This window comes from Oppia nitens, unplaced genomic scaffold (genome assembly GCF_028296485.1).
Source record: "Oppia nitens isolate AA-2021 unplaced genomic scaffold, nextdenovo-longstitch-racon4-pilon3 scaffold3_pilon_pilon_pilon, whole genome shotgun sequence".
In the NCBI taxonomy this organism is placed as follows: Eukaryota; Metazoa; Arthropoda; class Arachnida; order Sarcoptiformes; family Oppiidae; genus Oppia; species Oppia nitens.
In genome coordinates this window covers 9,564,585-9,585,526 of record NW_026533221.1, presented here as the reverse complement: position 1 = coordinate 9,585,526, position 20,942 = coordinate 9,564,585, and the positions used below count along the sequence as shown (strand labels likewise).

The 20,942-nt window shown below is 32.1% G+C and overlaps 2 protein-coding genes across 2 annotated transcripts; both read left to right on the top strand.

Moving 5' to 3' along the window:
- Positions 1-965: 965 nt before the first annotated feature.
- LOC128957474 (endoribonuclease Dicer-like) lies at positions 966-6,423 on the top strand. Its single transcript, XM_054303239.1, has 5 exons — positions 966-1,092; positions 1,233-1,470; positions 1,528-6,000; positions 6,061-6,133; positions 6,204-6,423. The coding sequence occupies exons 1-5, from the start codon at positions 1,039-1,041 to the stop codon at positions 6,349-6,351; spliced, it is 4,986 nt and encodes a 1,661-aa protein (XP_054159214.1). The 5' UTR covers positions 966-1,038; the 3' UTR covers positions 6,352-6,423.
- A 1,709-nt stretch (positions 6,424-8,132) lies between these two features.
- On the top strand, positions 8,133-9,597 carry LOC128958228 (hexokinase type 2-like). Its single transcript, XM_054304043.1, has one exon. It carries the CDS (start codon positions 8,164-8,166, stop codon positions 9,595-9,597), a length of 1,434 nt encoding a protein of 477 aa, XP_054160018.1. The 5' UTR covers positions 8,133-8,163.
- Positions 9,598-20,942: the final 11,345 nt, after the last annotated feature.

Here is a 20,942-nt window from a genome sequence, read left to right as displayed (position 1 = left end):
ATTGACTATACTATTAGTAAATGTATTAAACAATATTGTATTAAATTTAATGCAATGATGTAATGCCTAATGCAATCAAATAGTGTTTTATTATTACATTAAAGTATTTGTTGTTTATATTGATTAATACAAACGTTTATCAAACGATATTACAGTATCTCAAAAAAAGAGTATAACTTTAAAAATAAATTAATTTATTAAATAATTAGTTAATGTTTTGTTTATTTAATTGATTTATTTGTTTTAATAATATTTAGTTGACATCAAATGTTTGTCAATTGAGATCACAAAAACAAACTAATAATTTGTAAGTAATTTCATATTATTTTTTAAAAAAAAAATCTTTGTATTAGTTGTCAATTTTATTTATATGTAACTGTGTCTAAAAACCCTTGTAGTCGCCCATACCTACTGTCACGGGTGGCTCAGGGATATCAGTAGTTAGTATACCTATCATATTTACCGATTAGTTTGGTCACTTACCCGGCATATAGCAATGTTTATGTGCGAAATGTTAGGAGTATTGGTTGGTGTTGTATATGATATATAGGCCTAACCATACCATTCCCTTGAGAGCACCCGTACATTGAAACTGTTGTATAAGTATGAGTCATGTTAGGCAACAAACATATTTGATTAAGTTATACAGGTATATAACTATTGTCTAATATTTAATATATAAACATATATCATAATTGACTGATAAGGTAACAATAAATGTAATGTTATTTAAGACAACAGTTACTCATCATTAATATGATATTAGTTTTATTAGATTATTGTTGTTTATTAACTATTTTTTTAATAAAACATTTTTATTTTATAGTTTCTAAAACTGTGGTTTATAAGAGATAGATAGATAGATAGATAGATAGATAGATAGATAGATAGATAGATAGATAGATAGATAGATAGAGAGATAGAGAGAGAGAGAGAGAGAGAGAGATAGATAGATAGATAGATAGATAGATAGATAGATAGATAGATAGATAGATAGATAGAGAGATAGAGAGAGAGAGAGATAGAGAGAGAGAAAAAATGGCCAGCACTGGTAATGAAAAGAGTGTAAAGTACAAACCCCATTCCTATCAGGTATTAAATATTAATAATGTTATATTTATTAGAGAGAGAGAGATAGATAGATAGATAGATAGATAGATAGATAGATAGATAGATAGATAGATAGATAGATAGATTGTTATATATTATTAATACTAACACTGGTCTGATAGGAACAACTTTATATGGCAGCCAAAGACCGTAATATTATAGCATGTCTGGGAACCGGTACGGGAAAGACGTTTATAGCAATAATGTTGATGCGCGACCCAAAGTTTGCCGCTGCCCTACGCGGACAATACCCTCAAGAGGCTAAACGTACCGTTTTTATAGTACCGACACGAACTTTGGTCACTCAACAGGCGGCTGAAGTTAAGCGACATTTTAAAGCACGCGTAAAAGGATATACCGGTAAATGTTAGGTCAGAAACAGATCGTGATTGTAATGACAATTATTATTATTGTCAGGTGATATGGATGTCGACTCATATGATGTCCATCGATGGACAACTGAGTTAACTAATCAGGACGTTATTGTTATGACTGCACAGATATTATTGAATATGTTGAACCATCAATTCATTACTTTTGATAATATAAATCTCATGATTATGGATGAGATTCATTGGGCAGCAAAGAAAAAAGGCAAAAAAGAGTCGGGCCATCCGTACAAACAGATAATGAAATTGTATAACGAATGTCCAGTGGATCGCCGACCACGAGTACTTGGATTGTCGGCCAGTCTTATTAACAGTTCTATGCCATCGCATCTGTTTGATGCGGTCGTCAAAGATCTGGAAGAGACATATTGTGCTGAATGTAATACATCAGAAGTTGCCAAAGATTGTGGTACTAATCCTGAAGAACATATTTGCAATTTTGTTAGCACACCGGCCTCTCCCAGTCCAACTGCACGGAGTGTAGTACAGTCTTTGGACTTATTTATTGATAATTTGAATAAATTAAAGAAATTGAAGAAAATCGATGGAAATTCAATGATAACTCACACCACAAGTATTAAAAAATGTTTGACAAATGTACGTAATATGTTGGCCGATCCGGTTAACAAACTGATTACAAATCCCGAAACCAAACAGGAGTACATTATTACTATGACATGGATGGGTGTTTGGTGTACAGCGTTGGCCATCGATAAATATATATCTAAGTTATCACAATACAGGGAACTCTATCAACGATATCCCCCTCATTCTGCACTATTTGATCACGTAATACGATATTTAGGTTTGATTAAGAGTCAGTTTAATAATGAACTGAATCCCATTCAATATCCGATGGCAGCATATGACACGGCATCACCTAAAATGTACCAATTGTTAAAAATTCTTGAAACATACCGTCCCATAGATAATGAAAAGAGTCAATTCTCTGGTATTGTATTTGTCGCCCAGCGATCAGTAGCCAAAGTATTGGCTGAATGGCTCAATAAAATTAAAGAACTAAAACCAACTGAGTTTGGTTTTCTTAACGTCGATTCGGTAGTCGGAAACTCCTACAGACCTGGATTTGAATCGTCGGTCACATCGTATATCGATAAACAACAAGAAGGTGTAATCAATCGCTTCAGAAATGGGTCACTAAATCTAATTATCGCCACTTCAGTACTCGAAGAAGGACTTGACATTCCAAAGTGCAATGTTGTCATCAGATACGATCGTTTAAATACATTTAGAGAGTATCTACAGTCCAAAGGTCGTGCAAGAGCTAAGAATGCCAGCTATTATATGATGACATCTGAAGAAGACAGAGACAAACTTGAAAACCAATTAAAAGATTTCGCGGATATTGAGAAACATATTGAAAATCTGAACAATATTTCCAAAGTTAACGGCGCTATATTGTCACCGTTTGATGATGAAGAGGACGAAGATGATAATGAACAGTACATCGATGATAGAACCGGTGCTCGCGTAACATCGCGGACATCCATATCATTGATTTACCGATACTGTGCTCTGTTGACGAGTGATTCGTTTACTAAGTTAATGCCTGTTTTCAATATTGAAGGCATTGATAAGCCATTCAGATATTCTCTAAAATTGCCGGTTAATAGTCCACTAAAAGAGACAATCTATGGACAGTGGTGTAAATCTAAAAAAGGTGCCAAAAAGAGTATCGCTTTTGAAGTATGCAAACAATTGCATCTATTGGGTGAACTAAATGAAAGATTTTTGCCAATCAGTAGAGAACAATTAATTAACAAATATGTCGAAAAATTAGGTCTCAGTATAAGAGATATCGATAAAGAGGACAGTGATGTTGCAAAAGTTGGTACTCGAGCTCGAAATCAAATCTATGAAAAACGATTGGCACAAGTGTTCACATCACAGGTTTCTTCAAACTTTTATTATTTGCACAGAATCTCTATGAAGTTCCCTTCTTTGGATTGTTTTAATGGCCAATACATGGAGTTTGGTCTTATAACTGGTGATCAAATAGTAAACCGATGCTCATTCTCAGTGTTTGCTCCCATCAGAGAGTATCAAACAATGGAGAATAATTTTGCCATCAATGTTGACTTCATGCCACTGACTAAGCTATCGTTTAATGAAAGCCAGTTAGAGGTGATTAGAAAATTTCATTTATTCACATTTGAAGAGGTCATCGGTATTGACCCAAATGGACAGTTAGTCTTTAATACTGGCGAATCTCAGTTTAACTTACTGGTCGTTCCGTTGATGACAAACAAGCAAATTGATTGGAAATTTATGGATAAAGTCAATAATTGTGAACCAATACAACTAAAGACTTTGTCCACTACTGAACGGTCAGACTTTAAATTTGACGCACAATTATATAAAGATTGTGTGTTCTATCCGTGGTATTGGCAACCAGACAATCCTCGACCTGAAAGACCGACATTATATGACTCTCTAAGTGTAACCAATTTAACACCAATGTCTCCGTGGAAAGGAAAGGATGAACAATACAAAACGTTTGAACACTACTATCTCAAGAAACATAATTTGGAAATAAACAATAAAAGTCAACAATTACTTGAGGGAAAAATGGTTAAGAAGTTATCACAGATCAAGTCATTTACTTTAGAAAAGTCAGATCCAAACCGTATACCACAATATTTTGTACCAGAATTGGTATACATTCATCCCTTTCCAAGCTCTCTATGGCGACAGGCTTTATGCTTACCGGCCGTACTTTATCGGTTGAATCACATATTTTTAACCGAAGAATTGCGACAAAAGATTCATTTAGAGACAAAGCCACACATCGGTTGCTTGAATTCACCAATTAATGAGTTATCATTAACTTTGTCTTCAGATATCATTGAATTTCCTTTAATTGGAATAAAACGTCTTCTTATCGATGACATAAGGATCAATTGCGAAGGACATCCATTAGACTCCACAATGGATATGAATGAAATTAAGACGTTTGTAATGCCAAAAATGAAGAAACAACGAACCGATTACGCTATTTCTGTGACATCAAACGTTACAAAACTTGGATCAAACAGTATTATCACAAATCTGTCTCCAGTTAACAACAATAACAACAATTGCATTAATAGATTATTGGATTTTACCGAAGCTGTCATCAAAAAATTTAATGATATTTTTAATAACATCAGAGAATCAAATATTGAATCTGATTCAGACAAATATGAATTAGAGATTCTTTCGGCAAAAAGTGAATCACAAAAGGATAGTGAGCTTAAATATGGTGAAACATATCCTTTTATATTTACCGGTAATATTATGCCATACATTGAACGCTCATATGATTGTCGAGTGGGTGAACCCATCATTGGTCCCTCAGCTGATGTTTTGCTTAAAGCTCTGACATTATTGAACGCAAACGACGCTTTTAATTTGGAGCGTTTGGAGACAATGGGCGACTCTTTTCTCAAGTTTGCCACAACTGCTTTTCTATACTATGCCTGTCCCGAACTAGACGAGGGACGGTTGTCTTACTTGAGACAGATCCAGATCTGTAACTGTAATCTGTATTATTTGGGTAATCGCAAAGGTATTGCAAACTTATTAGTGGCTCATAAATGGTACCCAAAAATTAATTGGTTGCCACCATCCTATCATATCGATGATGAGTGTGATTTGCAATTGTTAACAAAAACCAATGATGGCTATAGATATCAATTGGTTAACGATAAAAGTATTGCCGATTCTGTGGAAGCACTTATTGGCGCTCACTTATTGGTCGGCGGAACTAAATGTGCGCTAATTTTTATGGAATGGTTGGGTCTTAAAATATCCACTAAAAAAGATATCGATTATTTAAACATTAGAAAATTGGATGACTCGAAACAGTTCCAGTGGCTACCGGAGCCCAAGAATCCTATTTGGAATACTAGTGCCACTGAATATGATATAAACAAATTCATAATGAATGAGTACACTGATTGTTATTTAAATAATTTCGAGAAAATCATTGATTATACGTTCAATAATAAGGCATTTATTATACAAGCGTTTACACATTCATCAAACATTAGAAATCAGTTTACTGATTGCTACCAACGACTTGAATTTTTAGGCGATTCCGTATTAGACTATCTAATAACTTATCATATTTATAATATTGCCGATAAAAAGTTTAGTCCGGGAGAGCTAACCGATCTGAGATCAGCATTGGTTAACAATACATTTTTTGCTAACATTGCCGTTAAATTTAATTTCCACAAATATCTTAAGGCATTTTCACTTGAACTCTACCATTCTATCGATGTTTTTGTCAAAAAGTTTGAAACCGAAAAACAAGACTCTATTTATCATTGTTTCAAAGCTTTGACAGATGAAGAGGTGACCGATTTGGAAGAAGTAGAGATTCCCAAAGCTTTGGGAGATATATTTGAGTCAATAGCCGGTGCCATATATTTGGATAGTGGACTGTCATTGGATGCGGTTTGGAAAGTGTTTTATAAACTGCTTAAACCAGAAATAGGTGTTTTTATATAAATATTTGTTTTTAAAAGTTTTTATTAATTATATTATTTATATTTAGACTATTTTAGTGATAATATTCCCATTATGCCGGTTAGGGAACTAAGAGAGAAGTGTGAAAGTGTAGAGTTCAGGTATTTTATATTTTTCTAAAAACTATATTTTAATAATTAAGTTTAAAATATTTTTGTTTATTTATATTAGTAAAGGCGAGCAATTAAGTGACGGTAAAATACGTGTTGTGTTGTCTGCTAATGGCCATCAATATTCGGGAATCGGGAAGAACTCTAAATTGGCCAAAATTGCTGCCTCTAAGAGTGCATTGAAAGCTATTAGTTTAGATAAAAAATAGTTAAATATATCTTAAATTGTGATACAAATGGATTCTTTGTTAAATTATTATATTAAATGTTTATTATATTGATATATATTTATGTGATTATTACTAATCAAATCATTTCTTTAAATAATTTTTCCGGTGATTCTATCAATTATTCCAAAAATTATTATTTTGTTTATTAAAAATTGTTGTTTTGTTTTATCAAATATTATTAATATTACTAAAAAATAAATCGGAATTATATGATAAAATTCACAATTAATGCAATATAAATTTATCATAAACATTGACTTATTATTTTTTAATTTTATTTTTTAGCGCAAATTACCTATATACCATAGTGTTTAACTATACGTTAATAATAATAATTAATAATTTAGTAAATATTTAATTTATCTAGATAATATAGATAATAAAATTCTATAATAATTTTTTATATTTAACAGTTATTTTAACAAAAATACATTAATAACTCTTTATTCCAACGAGAATTAATCTACCATGGTATTTTTCTATTGTTTAACTGTATATACAGTAATTTAACAATTTATTGTATACAAAAATAATTTACCGGTAGTTATATTTTGTTTTATTTTAAAACTAACTAATAATTAATTTTATGTTTATCTATATTAATAATTAGTTTTAATATAATTTGATGTATAATATTTAGTATTACCGGTAATATATCGTACATAAAAAATTTTTACATTACCGGTAACATAAATACAATTATAATTTTAACAGCAAACTAAATGACACTATTTTAATTAATTTATATTTCTCTCTATCTCTTTCTATTTATTTATTTATTTTATGAGTAAAACTAATGTAGTAAATACTTGAAAACAAATTTTTGCTATATTTTAATACTAATTAATTCATTTCTTGATATACTTTATAATTTAGATTTTAATTTATAAATGAATATGCTTATTTAAGTAAAATTTGCTTTTATTGCTAGATGAAAAATAATGATAAAGCAATTATTGTAGTTTTTATTAGAAAGTATTAACTTTTTTAGTTATTAACTAATTATAAGTTTTAACTACTGTATAGTTTATAAGCTTATCTCGTGAATAATAATTTTTAAAATTTTAATAATCAAATTATTATATTTTCATTTAATATAATTTTGATTATGATTTTATATTTGATTAAATGATAATTATATTAATAATTCAAAAATAATTTTCTAAAATTAGTGTTGTTTTAAAATATAGAGAAATGACTGAAATATTATCACAAAACGACGGCTCTATTAGTAAAATAATTTATTTGATATTTTCAATCGTTTATTTGATTTCTCTAATATTTCTGATTTCCTATTATTACTATATCTGTAAGCGTTTTCATTATTATTATTACTTTTATAATAAACGTCTAATTAATTCATTTCTATATTTTTAAAAATAATTTTAAATTGCAGTCAAAGTCAAAGAGAAAGATATGCGAAGTATGAGTTCAATTAGTGTTCACCGAAAGATTTACAATTAATTTTCATAATTATTTTTTTTATTAAAATATTTATTAATTAAATTCAATATAAATTAATACACTGTTTTATTATACTTTAATATGATTTAATTACATTTATTACATAATGAAATAAATTGTTTTTTTTTGCTTTTTTTGTGAATATTTTCTGTACTTTACAGTACTTTTCAGTATAAAATAATTTATAACAAATTTTATTTATTTATTATGAGTATGAGTTATATCATGCACTTAAATATTTAAATAAATAGATAATTAGTATTTAGTTAAATAAATTTAACTGACTTTTTGTATAAATGTTATGATTAATTGATATATAATAAGACAATGAAAGATAAGCCACAAATCGATGACAAACTAATAGCAGCGGCCAATGAACTGACCAAATGCTTTGTATTAAGTGACGACAAATTGAGACAATTGATGGAAAAGTTAGAACAGGAGTTCCAATTGGGTCTTTGTAATGAAGAGTCGGCCACATTGAAGATGTTGATCACATATGTCCGACATCTGCCTAATGGTAAAGAAAGAGGTCAGTATTTAGCGCTGGATTTGGGTGGCACTAACTTTCGGGTAATACTCATTAACTTAAACATTGCAAACGCACCTATGGTTAGCCAAAAATTTGTAATACCAGATGAGTTAATGGCAGTCGACGGGGAACGACTGTTTGACTTCATTGCCGATTGTATTATAGAGTTTACTAACAATCATAAGTTAGAGACCATACGCATTGCACTGGGATTCACATTCAGCTTTCCGTGTGTACAATACGGCTTATGTCAGTCCAAACTTGTCCGGTGGACCAAAGGGTTCAACTGTTCCGGTGTTGTCGGTAAAGATGTCGTGAAATTGTTGAAGAACTCACTAAAAAAGAAAACTCAGTTTAACAATGCTTTTGTCGATATAGTTGCGCTAATCAACGACACCACCGGTACATTGATGTCATGCGCCCACAAAAATCCAAATTGTAATATTGGTCTGATAGTGGGCACCGGTACCAATGCTTGCTATATTGAACAATTAGACCGCATTGACAAATGGCCGTCCAATTATAGCGATCCTAAGACAGTAGTTATTAATACCGAATGGGGAGCGTTTGGTGATAACGGTGTTGTCGACAAGTTAGGTGTGATGACTAAATGGGATAAACTAGTGGACGCGGATACGGTAAATCCAGGCCGACAATTGTATGAAAAAATGGTATCCGGCATGTATTTGGGTGAACTGGTACGTCGACTACTGATTACACTATGCGAACAGAAACTATTGTTCAACGGACAGACCCCCGAAAATCTACTCAAAAAGGGTAGTTTTCCGACAAAAAGTGTATCAAAAATTGATTCAGACTCGGAATCCAACAAATTTCAGGCCACCCGTCGATTGTTTGACAGAGACTTTACCAAAACATATACAGAAACCGATTTGCGAATCATACATATGGCCAACAATAGGGTATCTAAACGTGCAGCAGATTTGGTGGCCGTTGGATGCTCTACACTGATCGAGCATATGGCCAACCAGTCAAACACCATAGCCTACGACGGGTCAGTCATCAAACTTCATCCGCACTTTCATCAATGGGTAAGCGACGGGATCTGTAAGTTGATTGACAAAAAGAAACGGTTTGAAATGATGCTCTCCGAAGATGGTAGCGGTCGGGGAGCGGCTATTGTGGCCGCAGTTTCCTATCGCGAAAAGAGGCCCAGAATTATAATACGCGATCGTAAGGTCTACGAAATTGGCACTTATATACATTAATTTGAACTAACTGTCCATTTTTATGATTATAATTTTTATAATCATATATTTGACTACCAGTATATCATAAATTGTTTGTTTGTACAGTTCCTATTTTTTCTACAGTATATCAAATTTACAAATTAAAAATAAATATTACAAACAATTTATTTTTAAATATAATAAAATGTCTAATTAATAATTTCATAAACTGTTTCTTAAAAATTATTAAATAAAACTTGATTTTCTTAAACTAAAAAATCGTATTTAGTATTTAAAAAAAAAACATTAGAATTTTAAACTAAAAAAGATTTTATTTGTTAAAAACATCAATTTGCATAAAGATTATCATTTAAATTATTTAATAATAATGCAAAAAATAGTATTATATAATATTTATTATACAAATCATAGTTAATACAAAATTTAATTAAATAAAACAAAATTTTCTTTTTGATTCATATATAATATATTTAAGTAAATAACATACAAATAGTTATTTTTAAAAAATGTATTGATATTTTTGATAAATTTAATATTAAAAACCCTTTATATAGTATAACTTCATATACTGTACAGTATATACCTTTTTGAGCCCATACTATGTCTTACTTATGCCCGTGTATTGCGAGACAGACTTTACGCGGATTGAATTAGTCATCAGTTCTTTATAATAGTCTTCGCCAATGTCTTCGTCATTTGGATCGGCTTTTGATTGCGGCGATGGAGTTGACATTGATGTCGATAATGTATCTGATTTTTTATTATCACTCTTTACTAGAGATTGTTTTTGACTATTGATCGATGGTTTCTGTGCCAATGGTGGCGGCACTAACACTGTTGAAGCTGATGGTGATGAAGACGATGATGACGACGGTGATGATAGATATTCAGATATTGAGTTAAATCGGATGTTGTTTCTGTACATTTGTGTTTTATAATCAATTTCATCGCTCTTGTCATTGTCTTTATTGAATCTCAATGGTAACGACTCAGTGAAGAACCCGATTAGCTGTCCGATTACTGACAGCACTGGTATACATATAAAGAATAACATTGCCATTGCCATCGCCACACTCAACAACCAGTAGACCTGATGGACATACTTTTGATTATTGTGGTCAACGAACTTGTTTTCATCTGATGATAAGTAGGCAGCGGTGGCTCCCATTGCAACACCATTGCACACTAACAGTGCAATGAACATGTATTGAAGCCAACATGAGATCCAATGAATAATTGATAATTGTATTATAATAAATCTATAGATTAAACAAAGACATGCAAAAATAAATGCCGAACTGGCAGTGGCCACCAGTGCCGCATATAATGAAGGCAATAGTCCATAAGCAAAGTCATGACACAGACCATCGGAACAGGGGATTACAAATATTGTCTGCAATAATATTTGATTGATGGCTACGAAAAACAGTACCATAAAGTCCAGTCTTGACAATGTCACAGAACTGAGTTCGGGCTCAAGTTTTCGTTGTTCACGAGTGGCCGCTGGAAATATCTGAGTATACAATGCCGACTCTTTCTTGACCTGTTTGATGGCTTGACCCACATATGCAATGTTGGCTTCCGGGCTATTGATGTCTTGAATTTCAATAATATTGACATTAATAGTTGACTCGCCGTTATGGTTGACCACTACGTTCTTAATGTTCTTCAGCGGACACTTTCGGTATAGCAGTATATGAAAGACATTAAGCTTTGATGTCTCGTTATGACGTATGTTCTGTTCCAACTTCTTCGATGGTAACTCTATGACACATATCGACTGATTACTGTCTAATATATCAATAGTGATGGTTGTCGTTGACATAATAAACCCGCGTTTATGGCTACCGAATATAAAGCGAATGACATACAAGTAGTTGTATGTCGCGGCCGTACACTGTTGATACATACGTTCCCAGTTTTCCGGTAAAAACAAATAGTATAACAAAATCGATAGTAAAGCCATTGCCAGCCATATTATACCGATTATGACATACGGCACATACAATGTCGTCAAATTAGACATCAGTTGATAATAAATAATTTTTCAATATTTGAGACAATCTTATAACAGTTATTATTAGAGTAAATGATTTTAAAATTCAATTTACTTTTTTTTGAAAACAATGTTTGAATGGTTAAACATAATGTTATATAAATCTATTGTTGCTGTTTCACGTACATGAGATAAATAAGATATAATGATAATACTTGTTATGTAAAAACAAAAATATTAATTTTATTTACTGTATATTTCTATCATTATGTACAGTAAATTTTTTTTTACTAAATCCACTGATTATTTATTAACTGCTTAATGATGGTGTAGGCATCCAACTATTAAAGTAAATAATAATGGTTTATGTCATAAATTGATTTTTTTTAAAAGTAATGAATAAATTGACACTAATTTAATGATTGTTTGATGGAGTGGTCAAACTATCTTAGATTCAATTCATTTATTTTTGTTGTTGTTATTGTTAATGATTTTGTACTTGAAATTATAGTTAAAATTTAATAATTATTTACTTACTAGAAAATATTAGTCAATTAATTAATTAAAATTATTTAAAATAATATATTTTTTTTAAAAAAAAACATATAAAACAATTAATTTAAAGTTTTCATTTAAAAATCAAATAAAAAAATCAAAACGATATCATCGAAAGAAAAAGATAAGTTAAGAACTTCCATCCAAATCAAGTGAATCAAATTACAGACAATTATGGTCAGAAACTATGAAGAAGAAGAAGAAGGAGGACCAGAACAATGGTATATAGATTTAGTCGGTTATGAACAGGCATTAGAAGATTATCGAATGCAAAAACAAATCGATCAAAATTACTCCGGAGGAAGCTCTGACCCTCTGAAGAAGTATTTAGATATCGGGATGAGCCGTGAAGAAGCAGAAGAAGCTTTGATATCTCAAGAATTACATGATGCAACTTCTGGACAATCAGATTTACCGGCAAAACGAAGAACTAAAAGACGTGCTCCACAGCCTCCTATACCAGCACCAGCACCAGCACCAGCACCAGCACCAGCACCAGCACCAGCACCAGTACCAATACCAGGTGTGACCGGACCGACAGAGGCAATGATTGAAATGTATGGATCATTTGATACTGCAAACCGAATTTGGCAGATGGATGAGCGTCGGGGCGTAAACAAAAAGCATACACCGAATCAGTATGAACAGCATATCCCAGATTATATCTCAGAAGAAGATCGCAAAGCTATACAAAGATCATTTAACGAAGATGCTCAAGAGGATGAGGAACAAATGAAAGAAGAACAAGAGAAACAAAGGTTGCAGAGTAGAAGAGAACTACAAGAATCCACTGGATTTCATAATCGGCAAGTGATGCAAAACATTATAGAAACGGGTCAACCATATGGTCGCACTCAACCATCTGAAGCACCGGCTATTGTTAGGAGATATCAAATGCCAGTAAATGTTGGCCAACAAATCGGGTCAGAACCAAATTTTTACAAAATGAGAGAAGACATACAACTGGAAGAATCGTTGGGTGCTTTTCGCGAGTCGCCCGATATGAGCCGTTCAGATATATTGGCTCTAAGACACAAAAAAGGAGTTCGCGATGTCAAGACATCACTAAGTGGTCAACTCGATCGTAGCAACAAAATGTTCGAAGACAAGGGATTTATTAAAATCAAAGATAGAAAATCAGGATCAGACAGATTTCATAAAATGGCATCTCTTGTGCCTGAAGAAGGAGCTCAAACACAACGAAACCAATTGATACGAAGCCAAAGTACACCCAATATGTTCACTACGGATGAAGTGAGTCGACCAATCAAACATATGGGTAGTAGACCACAGTCTCAGATGATGCCTACGGGTCGTATGGGATACGGTATGCGATGGGATCCCCGACGCCGACACTCATACAGTGTCGATGATTTGAGTTTTCCCGGACTACAACACGAAGACATTGCGTCATACACTCCTCGGGAACAGGCGTTTGCAATGCGTTTGAAAGCACTGCCAGACGAAGATTTGAGCAATTATTCTAAAAACCGGAATTTAGTGGATCCATCACAGAGTCCTTCATTTGTCAGAGAGCGCATGCATCCAATGGGATCGCAATTCGGGTTATCGCGAGCCGACCGCAAGAGAATCAATCAGATCGAAGATCAACAAAGAACAATTCAAGCCATCGACAAAATACCGCCACATTTAGGTAGTGGACGACAGTTCAGAAAAAGACATTTCCAACAATACCATCGACTTTCGGAACTCCCGTTGAAGACAATCGGCGAACTACCTGAAGATGAAAGCGCACCCGTCGGCAAACAGTTAGCACAATCTGAACAACGGTTGCAAAGAGAAGCAAATTGGAGACAACAATTGCGTGGACCGCAATACCCACGGGATCCCAGTCCAGATCCCAGTGTTAGGCAAAAAAATATATACTTAAAGCCAATACCCAGAGCTCAACTCCCAGAAACAGACGAAGAAAGGGAACGGGAAGATCGTCGACAACAAGAACGGGATCGAAGAAAAAGGGACGGTAAGGACAAAGACTGTTCCATACAGTAAGTAGTAGACTAACAACCATTACATTGTCTATAATGTCATTAAAAACAATATATTGTCAGTAAAATTTATACTTAATTATTGAATGTTATTGAAAATACAGGCCTTACCCGGGTTTTACCCATTGATTTTTAAAATATCTATTTTAGATTTTAGAAAAAATGATTTCCAAATTATATACAAACCAAGGAATTAGCAAAAAATTGTTTTAATCTAAACATTTATAACAAATGTTTAGAATATCTGAATACAATATATCTATTTATAATAGAATAGAAGTATACTATTTATACTAATAAGAAATTTTAGTAACATTTTATTACATTATTTTTAATTACTTTTGATGATAACTAACTTGAGTTAATTGAAATACATTTTTAAATAATTAAAATCATTTCATTTTATAAAACAAACGAATGATTATTATTATCATTAGTTTTTAACATTAAAAAAATTAAATATACAGTTATGCCTATGATTTTATATGATTTAATTATTATATGATTACAATTTATGATTAGTATGTCTACTAAAAATTTTAGGTGAATTACAAATGCTGTTGTTGCTAATTATTTCAATTATTTTCAATTATTTCAATAAATATATACAACAACAAAAATCATGAAAAATGTAGTATTAATATGATTTTACCACAAGTTTAAGTCTATTTAAAAGATTTAACTATAAATATTTAACAATAACAAAAATCATTGTTATTTTAATTTTTTACAATTTATTGTTAGTATTTTCAAAAAATTTTCGAAAAAAAATCTTTTTTGATAAAATCAATGGCAAGAAAAAGGCAAACACACAGCAAAAAGAAAAGGGGACCAAATATCAGGGGTCGTAGTGGTAAAGATAGAGGTATTTTGAGGAATGCTTTTTGGTGTAAAAATGTCGATGAAATTGATGAACAAGAAGATGGAGGAGAAAATGAAGAAGACATCGAATTATCGAATGAAGAGTTAAACATTTGGAATATTATTATGAATCAAATGTACGAGATTTTGACAAACATCGGGATTAATGGTAATCAAGAAGCAAATGATGACCAATTGATACCATTACCACCACAACCTGTTGATGGAGAACAACAACAGCAACAGCAGCAACAACAAGATCAACAACAACAGGTAAATGTTGGCGACTCAACACCCCGTTGTATGTTCTGTTATGACTACGACTACGAAGACATGCCATTAGAGCACGTGTGCAACTGTACAGATGGACATCACTTTGAATGTATGTGCAAACAGTTGACATTTGTACGCAACCAAAACAACGTATGCGGCGGCTGTAGACAAATGTTTCGTCACCCGAATATCACATATATCCAAACCAATAGGTTTGTCCAGTTTATTAGAGCAACAGAGGAGCCCACTTTTATGGTTTTTCTTTCAGTCGCTATTATGTTTTGCCAACTATTTACTATGTGGTTATCATTGAGTGTATATATCGTTGATCCAGAATCCGACAGTTGGTTCAATAGGAACAGTCCGACTCAACGCCATATCACTAATGCCGGGGTTTCTATAATTACTTTATGTATTCTAAACATAATCAGAAATACAGAAACCAATCAGATTATTGAGATTCGTGATTACAATCCCGAAACAGAAGAAAGGGAACCGGGATTTGTCTACATATTCGATAGAGTGGCTGAACTGCGCAAGAAATTAGATCGGGCCAGAAAAGAGTTGAACGATTTGGACAGTCGACACCAATTTGTTGTGAACCAGTTGGCCAACGAGTTTGGTATCCATAATCACGAGGATGTCAATCAACAACTACTCGATGGACTCTCAGAAACAGATAGACATGAAGTTGAAGTTCATTTGCAAGAATTGGCAGATATTTCAGTCTCAAGAGAAAATCTATTAACAAAATATCCAGAATTACAAGAAATTATTAATCAAATACAACAACAAATGGAACAACAAATAGAACAACAACAACAACAACAGCAAGAAGAACAACAACAAGAAGATCAAGAAGAACAAGACGATCAATACCTCAAAGAGTTTGAGTGGTAAAGTCATTGTCAACTGAATTAAACAAATAAAATACTTATTTTACATTATATAGAAAAATGCATTTCCACAGCACCAGACTACCTGTTCCTAAAACCTACCGGTGCTCAATAATGATTTAAAATTTCCGATAGAAATAACATTTCTTTGATTGCAATATAAACAAAATTATAAATGTTTTTAGAGACAGAATAAAAAAAATATATCCAAATATTGTTGTCAGTATTTTTAAAAATATAAATTAGAAAAAAATCAATGACAAGAAAAAGGGAGACACACAACAAAAAGAAAAGGGGACCAAATATCAGAGGTCGTAGTGGTAAAGATAGAGGTATTTTGAGGAATGCTTTTTGGGGTAAAAATGTCGATGAAATTGATGAACAAGAAGATGGAGGAGAAAATGAAGAAGACATCGAATTATCGAATGAAGAGTTAAACATTTGGAATATTATTATGAGTCAGATGTACGAGATTTTGACAAACTTCGGGATTAATGGTAATCAAGAAGCAGCTGATGACCAACTGATACCATTACCACCACAACCTGTTGATGGAGAACAACAACAACAAGACCAACAACAACAGGTAAATGTTGGCGACTCCACACCCCGTTGTATGTTCTGTTATGACTACAACTACGAAGACATGCCATTAGAGCACGTGTGCAACTGTACAGATGGACATCACTTTGAATGTATGTGCAAACAGTTGACATTTGTACGCAACCAAAACAACGTGTGCGGCGGCTGTAGACAAGTGTTTCGTCACCCGAATATCACATATATCCAAAGCAATAGGTTTGTCCAGTTTATTAGAGCAACCGGTAGACCCGCTTTAATGGCTTGTTTTTCAGTCGTTATTCTCGTTTGTCAACTAATTGCTATGTGGTTATCATTGAGTGTATATGTCATTGATCCGGAATCAGACAATTGGTTAAATAGGAAGAGTCCGACTGAACGCCATATCACTAATGCCATGACTTCTATCGTTACTTTAGTTGTTCTAAACATAATCAGAACCACAGCAACCAATCAGATCATTGAGATTCGTGATTACAATCCCGAAACAGAATTAAGGGAACCGGGATTTGTCTACATATTCGATAGAGTGGCTGAACTGCGCAAGAAATTAGATCGGGCCAGAAAAGAGCTCAACGATTTGGACAGTCGACACCAATTTGTTGTGAACCAGTTGGCCAACGAGTTTGGTGTCCATAATCACGAGGATGTCAATCAACAACTACTCGATGGACTCTCAGAAACAGATAGACATGAAATAGAAGTTCATTTGCAAGAATTGGCAGATATTTCAGTCTCAAGAGGAAATCTGTTAACAAGTTATCCAGAATTGCAAGAAATTGTTAATCAAATACAACAACAAGTGGAACAACAACAACAACAACAGCAAGAAGAACAACAACAAGAAGATCAAGAAGAACAAGACGATCAATACCTCAAAGAGTTTGAGTGGTAAAGTCATTGTCGACTGAATTAAACAAATAAAATATTTGTGTCAAAAATACTAATATAAATATTTATTTTACATATACTGTAATCACATTAATAACTATATTATTATTTGAATTATATTTTAGTCATAATATCTGAATTTTTATGTGGAAACCGAATCTTTTATAGACATCAAATCTAATTGAAAATAATATCAAAAACTTTATAATGAAATTATAGTTGACTTTTATATAGAATTGAAACGTTTAAAATTGAAATTAAAAAGTTTATAATTGGTTTTAATAATAAATATTGTATGTCTCGTGCATTTTTAATACATGTAACCAATGTTTTAAACGCACGTCAAACTTACTGAAAGACTGATAACCAAAATTTAGCCACCAGCCTACCTGTTCCTAAAACCTACAGGTGCTCAATAATGATTAAAAAATTTCCCATTGAAATAACATTGCTTTGAATGTAATATAAATATAATTTTAATTATTGTATCTAGAATTTTTAGACTTATTTTAAAAAAAAAAATTATTTAAACATATTATTGTCAGTATTTTTAAAAATATTTCAAAAAATATTTAGTAGAAAAAATCAATGGCAAGAAAAAGACAAACACACAAAAAGAAGAAAAGGGGACCAAATATCAGAGGTCGCAGTGGAATAGATAGAGGTATTTTGAGGAATGCTTTTTGGGGTAAAAATGCTGATGAAGTAGTAAAAGGAGGAGAAAATGAAGAAGAAGTGGTCGAATCTCACGTTCAAGAAGAAGAAAACTTTTGGGGTTTACTTATGAGAAACTATGACTTAATTATGAATGAAATCGAAAGATTTCTCAACTATCAAGAAGTAGACGAAGAAGTAGAAGAAGAAGAAGAGCAACAACAACAACAAAATATTATCAATGATCCGGAAGCCATCTGTCCCTTCTGTTTAGAGCATAGCGAACATGATATGCCATTAGAGAGGGTTTGCAACTGTAAGGATGGCTATCATTTTGAATGTCTTTGCCAACAATTGACACATTTAAGTAATACAACCAACAGATGCAGTGTTTGTAGACAAGTGTTTCGTCACCCAAATGTCAATTATACCCAAACCAGTCATTTCAGTGAATTTATACGAAGAGCCAGACATGTGAACGCTCGCTATGCATACATTGGTTGGAATGTCTTTTGTCTTATGATTGGTCTCCTTCTGTTTATCAGCTGTTTCTTAGACGAAGAAACGTCAGCATACATAACAACAGTTCCAAGTTATCAACGAATTATCATTACTCTGCTGACAGTCATACTCAGTGGTGACCTATTGAATACCATTAGAAATACACCCACCAGACCCTTCATTGACATTCAAGGATACAATCCCCAAACACGACAACGAGAGCCGGGATTTTCCTACCGATTCGATAGAGTTATTGAATTACGCAATCAAGTAGGTCAGGCCAGAACCGAACTCAGCGATCTGATTGCTCAACAACAGATTATTAGGAACCAATTGGCCAACCAGTATGGCATTAACTACCAACACGTCAACCAACAAATACTCAATGGACTCACAGAAATACAAAGACATGAAGTCGAAGTTTTGATTGACAATTACAACCAATTGGGAAACAGAAGAGAACTACTATTATTGAGATTTCCTCAATTGAATCAAATTGTTAACCAATTACTACAACAATTGCAACAACCAGTTCAAGACCAACAACAACAACAGTAAGTGTAAAGTCAATAAAGTTTTTGACAAATAAATTATTTGTTAAAAAAATCAATTAACAAATAATTAATATATCATTTCATCAATTAGTTGTTATTTGAATTTCTTATTATTATAAAAGTACAGTAATTATTATATCTGTTATTAATCTGATAGAAACTGGAGTTAAAATAACAGTTTAAATAGTTTTATATAAAACTATTAACTAACCTCACAATATCCCTTCCCTTTCCTTCACACACAAACACACCAATTACTAACCCTCTACACCCACCCCAACCTAAACTAGAATCCTGTTTTCAATTCAATGTGAATTCAGTGACAGTTTTTTCCATATTTTAAACACATTACAAGTCAATTGTTGGCTTCAAATATCATTTGAATAAAATTCAGAGTCATTGACGACTTTTAAAAAATTGTAAAAAATGATAGTCGACTGCAATTATCTGCCCAATCATGCAATTAATTAAAAATATGTCAAATTACAATCTTATTCAGTTTGAAATTATCTACAACATTGACCATGGTGACTTTTAAATCCAACGTATTGTTGACCAGATAATTGAAATTAATAGCATCGCTGCTGTTTTAAAGACTCACTTTTTAAAAAAAAATTGATTGTTATATTTTTAAATTTTTATTTTTTATAGTTATTTTTTTATTATAAATTGCAAATTCCATGAACACATTAAGTATAACTAGTAGTTGATGGTCAACACCGACACAATGACACAGTGTTGTTGTCTGTGTAAACAAGCTATACTGAGAACGTGGATATCGGACGACGCTATACACCACTGTAATTGTCGTCTAAACACGCATTTTGTGCACCGAAAATGTTTTGCCGAATTTGTCCGCAACAAATCGGCTCAATTATATGCCAGTATTAAATTACAACAAATAGACATCGATTACAGTATGTTATGGCAATTAGACATTTGGAGTCTATTGGCAATCATTTGGTGGATACTCATGAATCTATTGGTGCCGGCAATCGGTATTTATGCTGATATGAACACTATTATTAAGAAGGGACTACCCATGGCTTACAGTGCAATATATGATGCAAAATATAATGGATGGGAATTGGGTGCCAATCTGGTGATGCCATCGATATCATTGATGTTAGCGGTCAAAGAGTTGCATGAATTTTGGTGCGATTATATCAAATGGTCTAATATCAAGATTATTATAACTTTTAAGCAAATAAACTAAATATAAATTGTAATTAATCTATAAAATTAATCAACTATTCTATCAATTATTGTATAATAAAATAAAACTTGTTTTTAAAACAATTTGTTAATTTAATAAATTCAATAATGTTTGCGGTAAATAATTTTAATTAACTTATGCTTTATTATTTTGCTATATTAACTTATCAATCATAATTATTAATAGATACAGTATTTACCAATTGAAATTTTGTAAACATTTTGAAGACATTTGAATTATTTTGAAAAAAATTAACATTACTTAAATAAATAAATTTGTTAAACAATATGAGAAATTACAACTCATAGAAAAAAACAGTGATCAAAAAACATCAAAAAATAACATTTTTTTAAAATTTAATAATTCATTTAGACATTA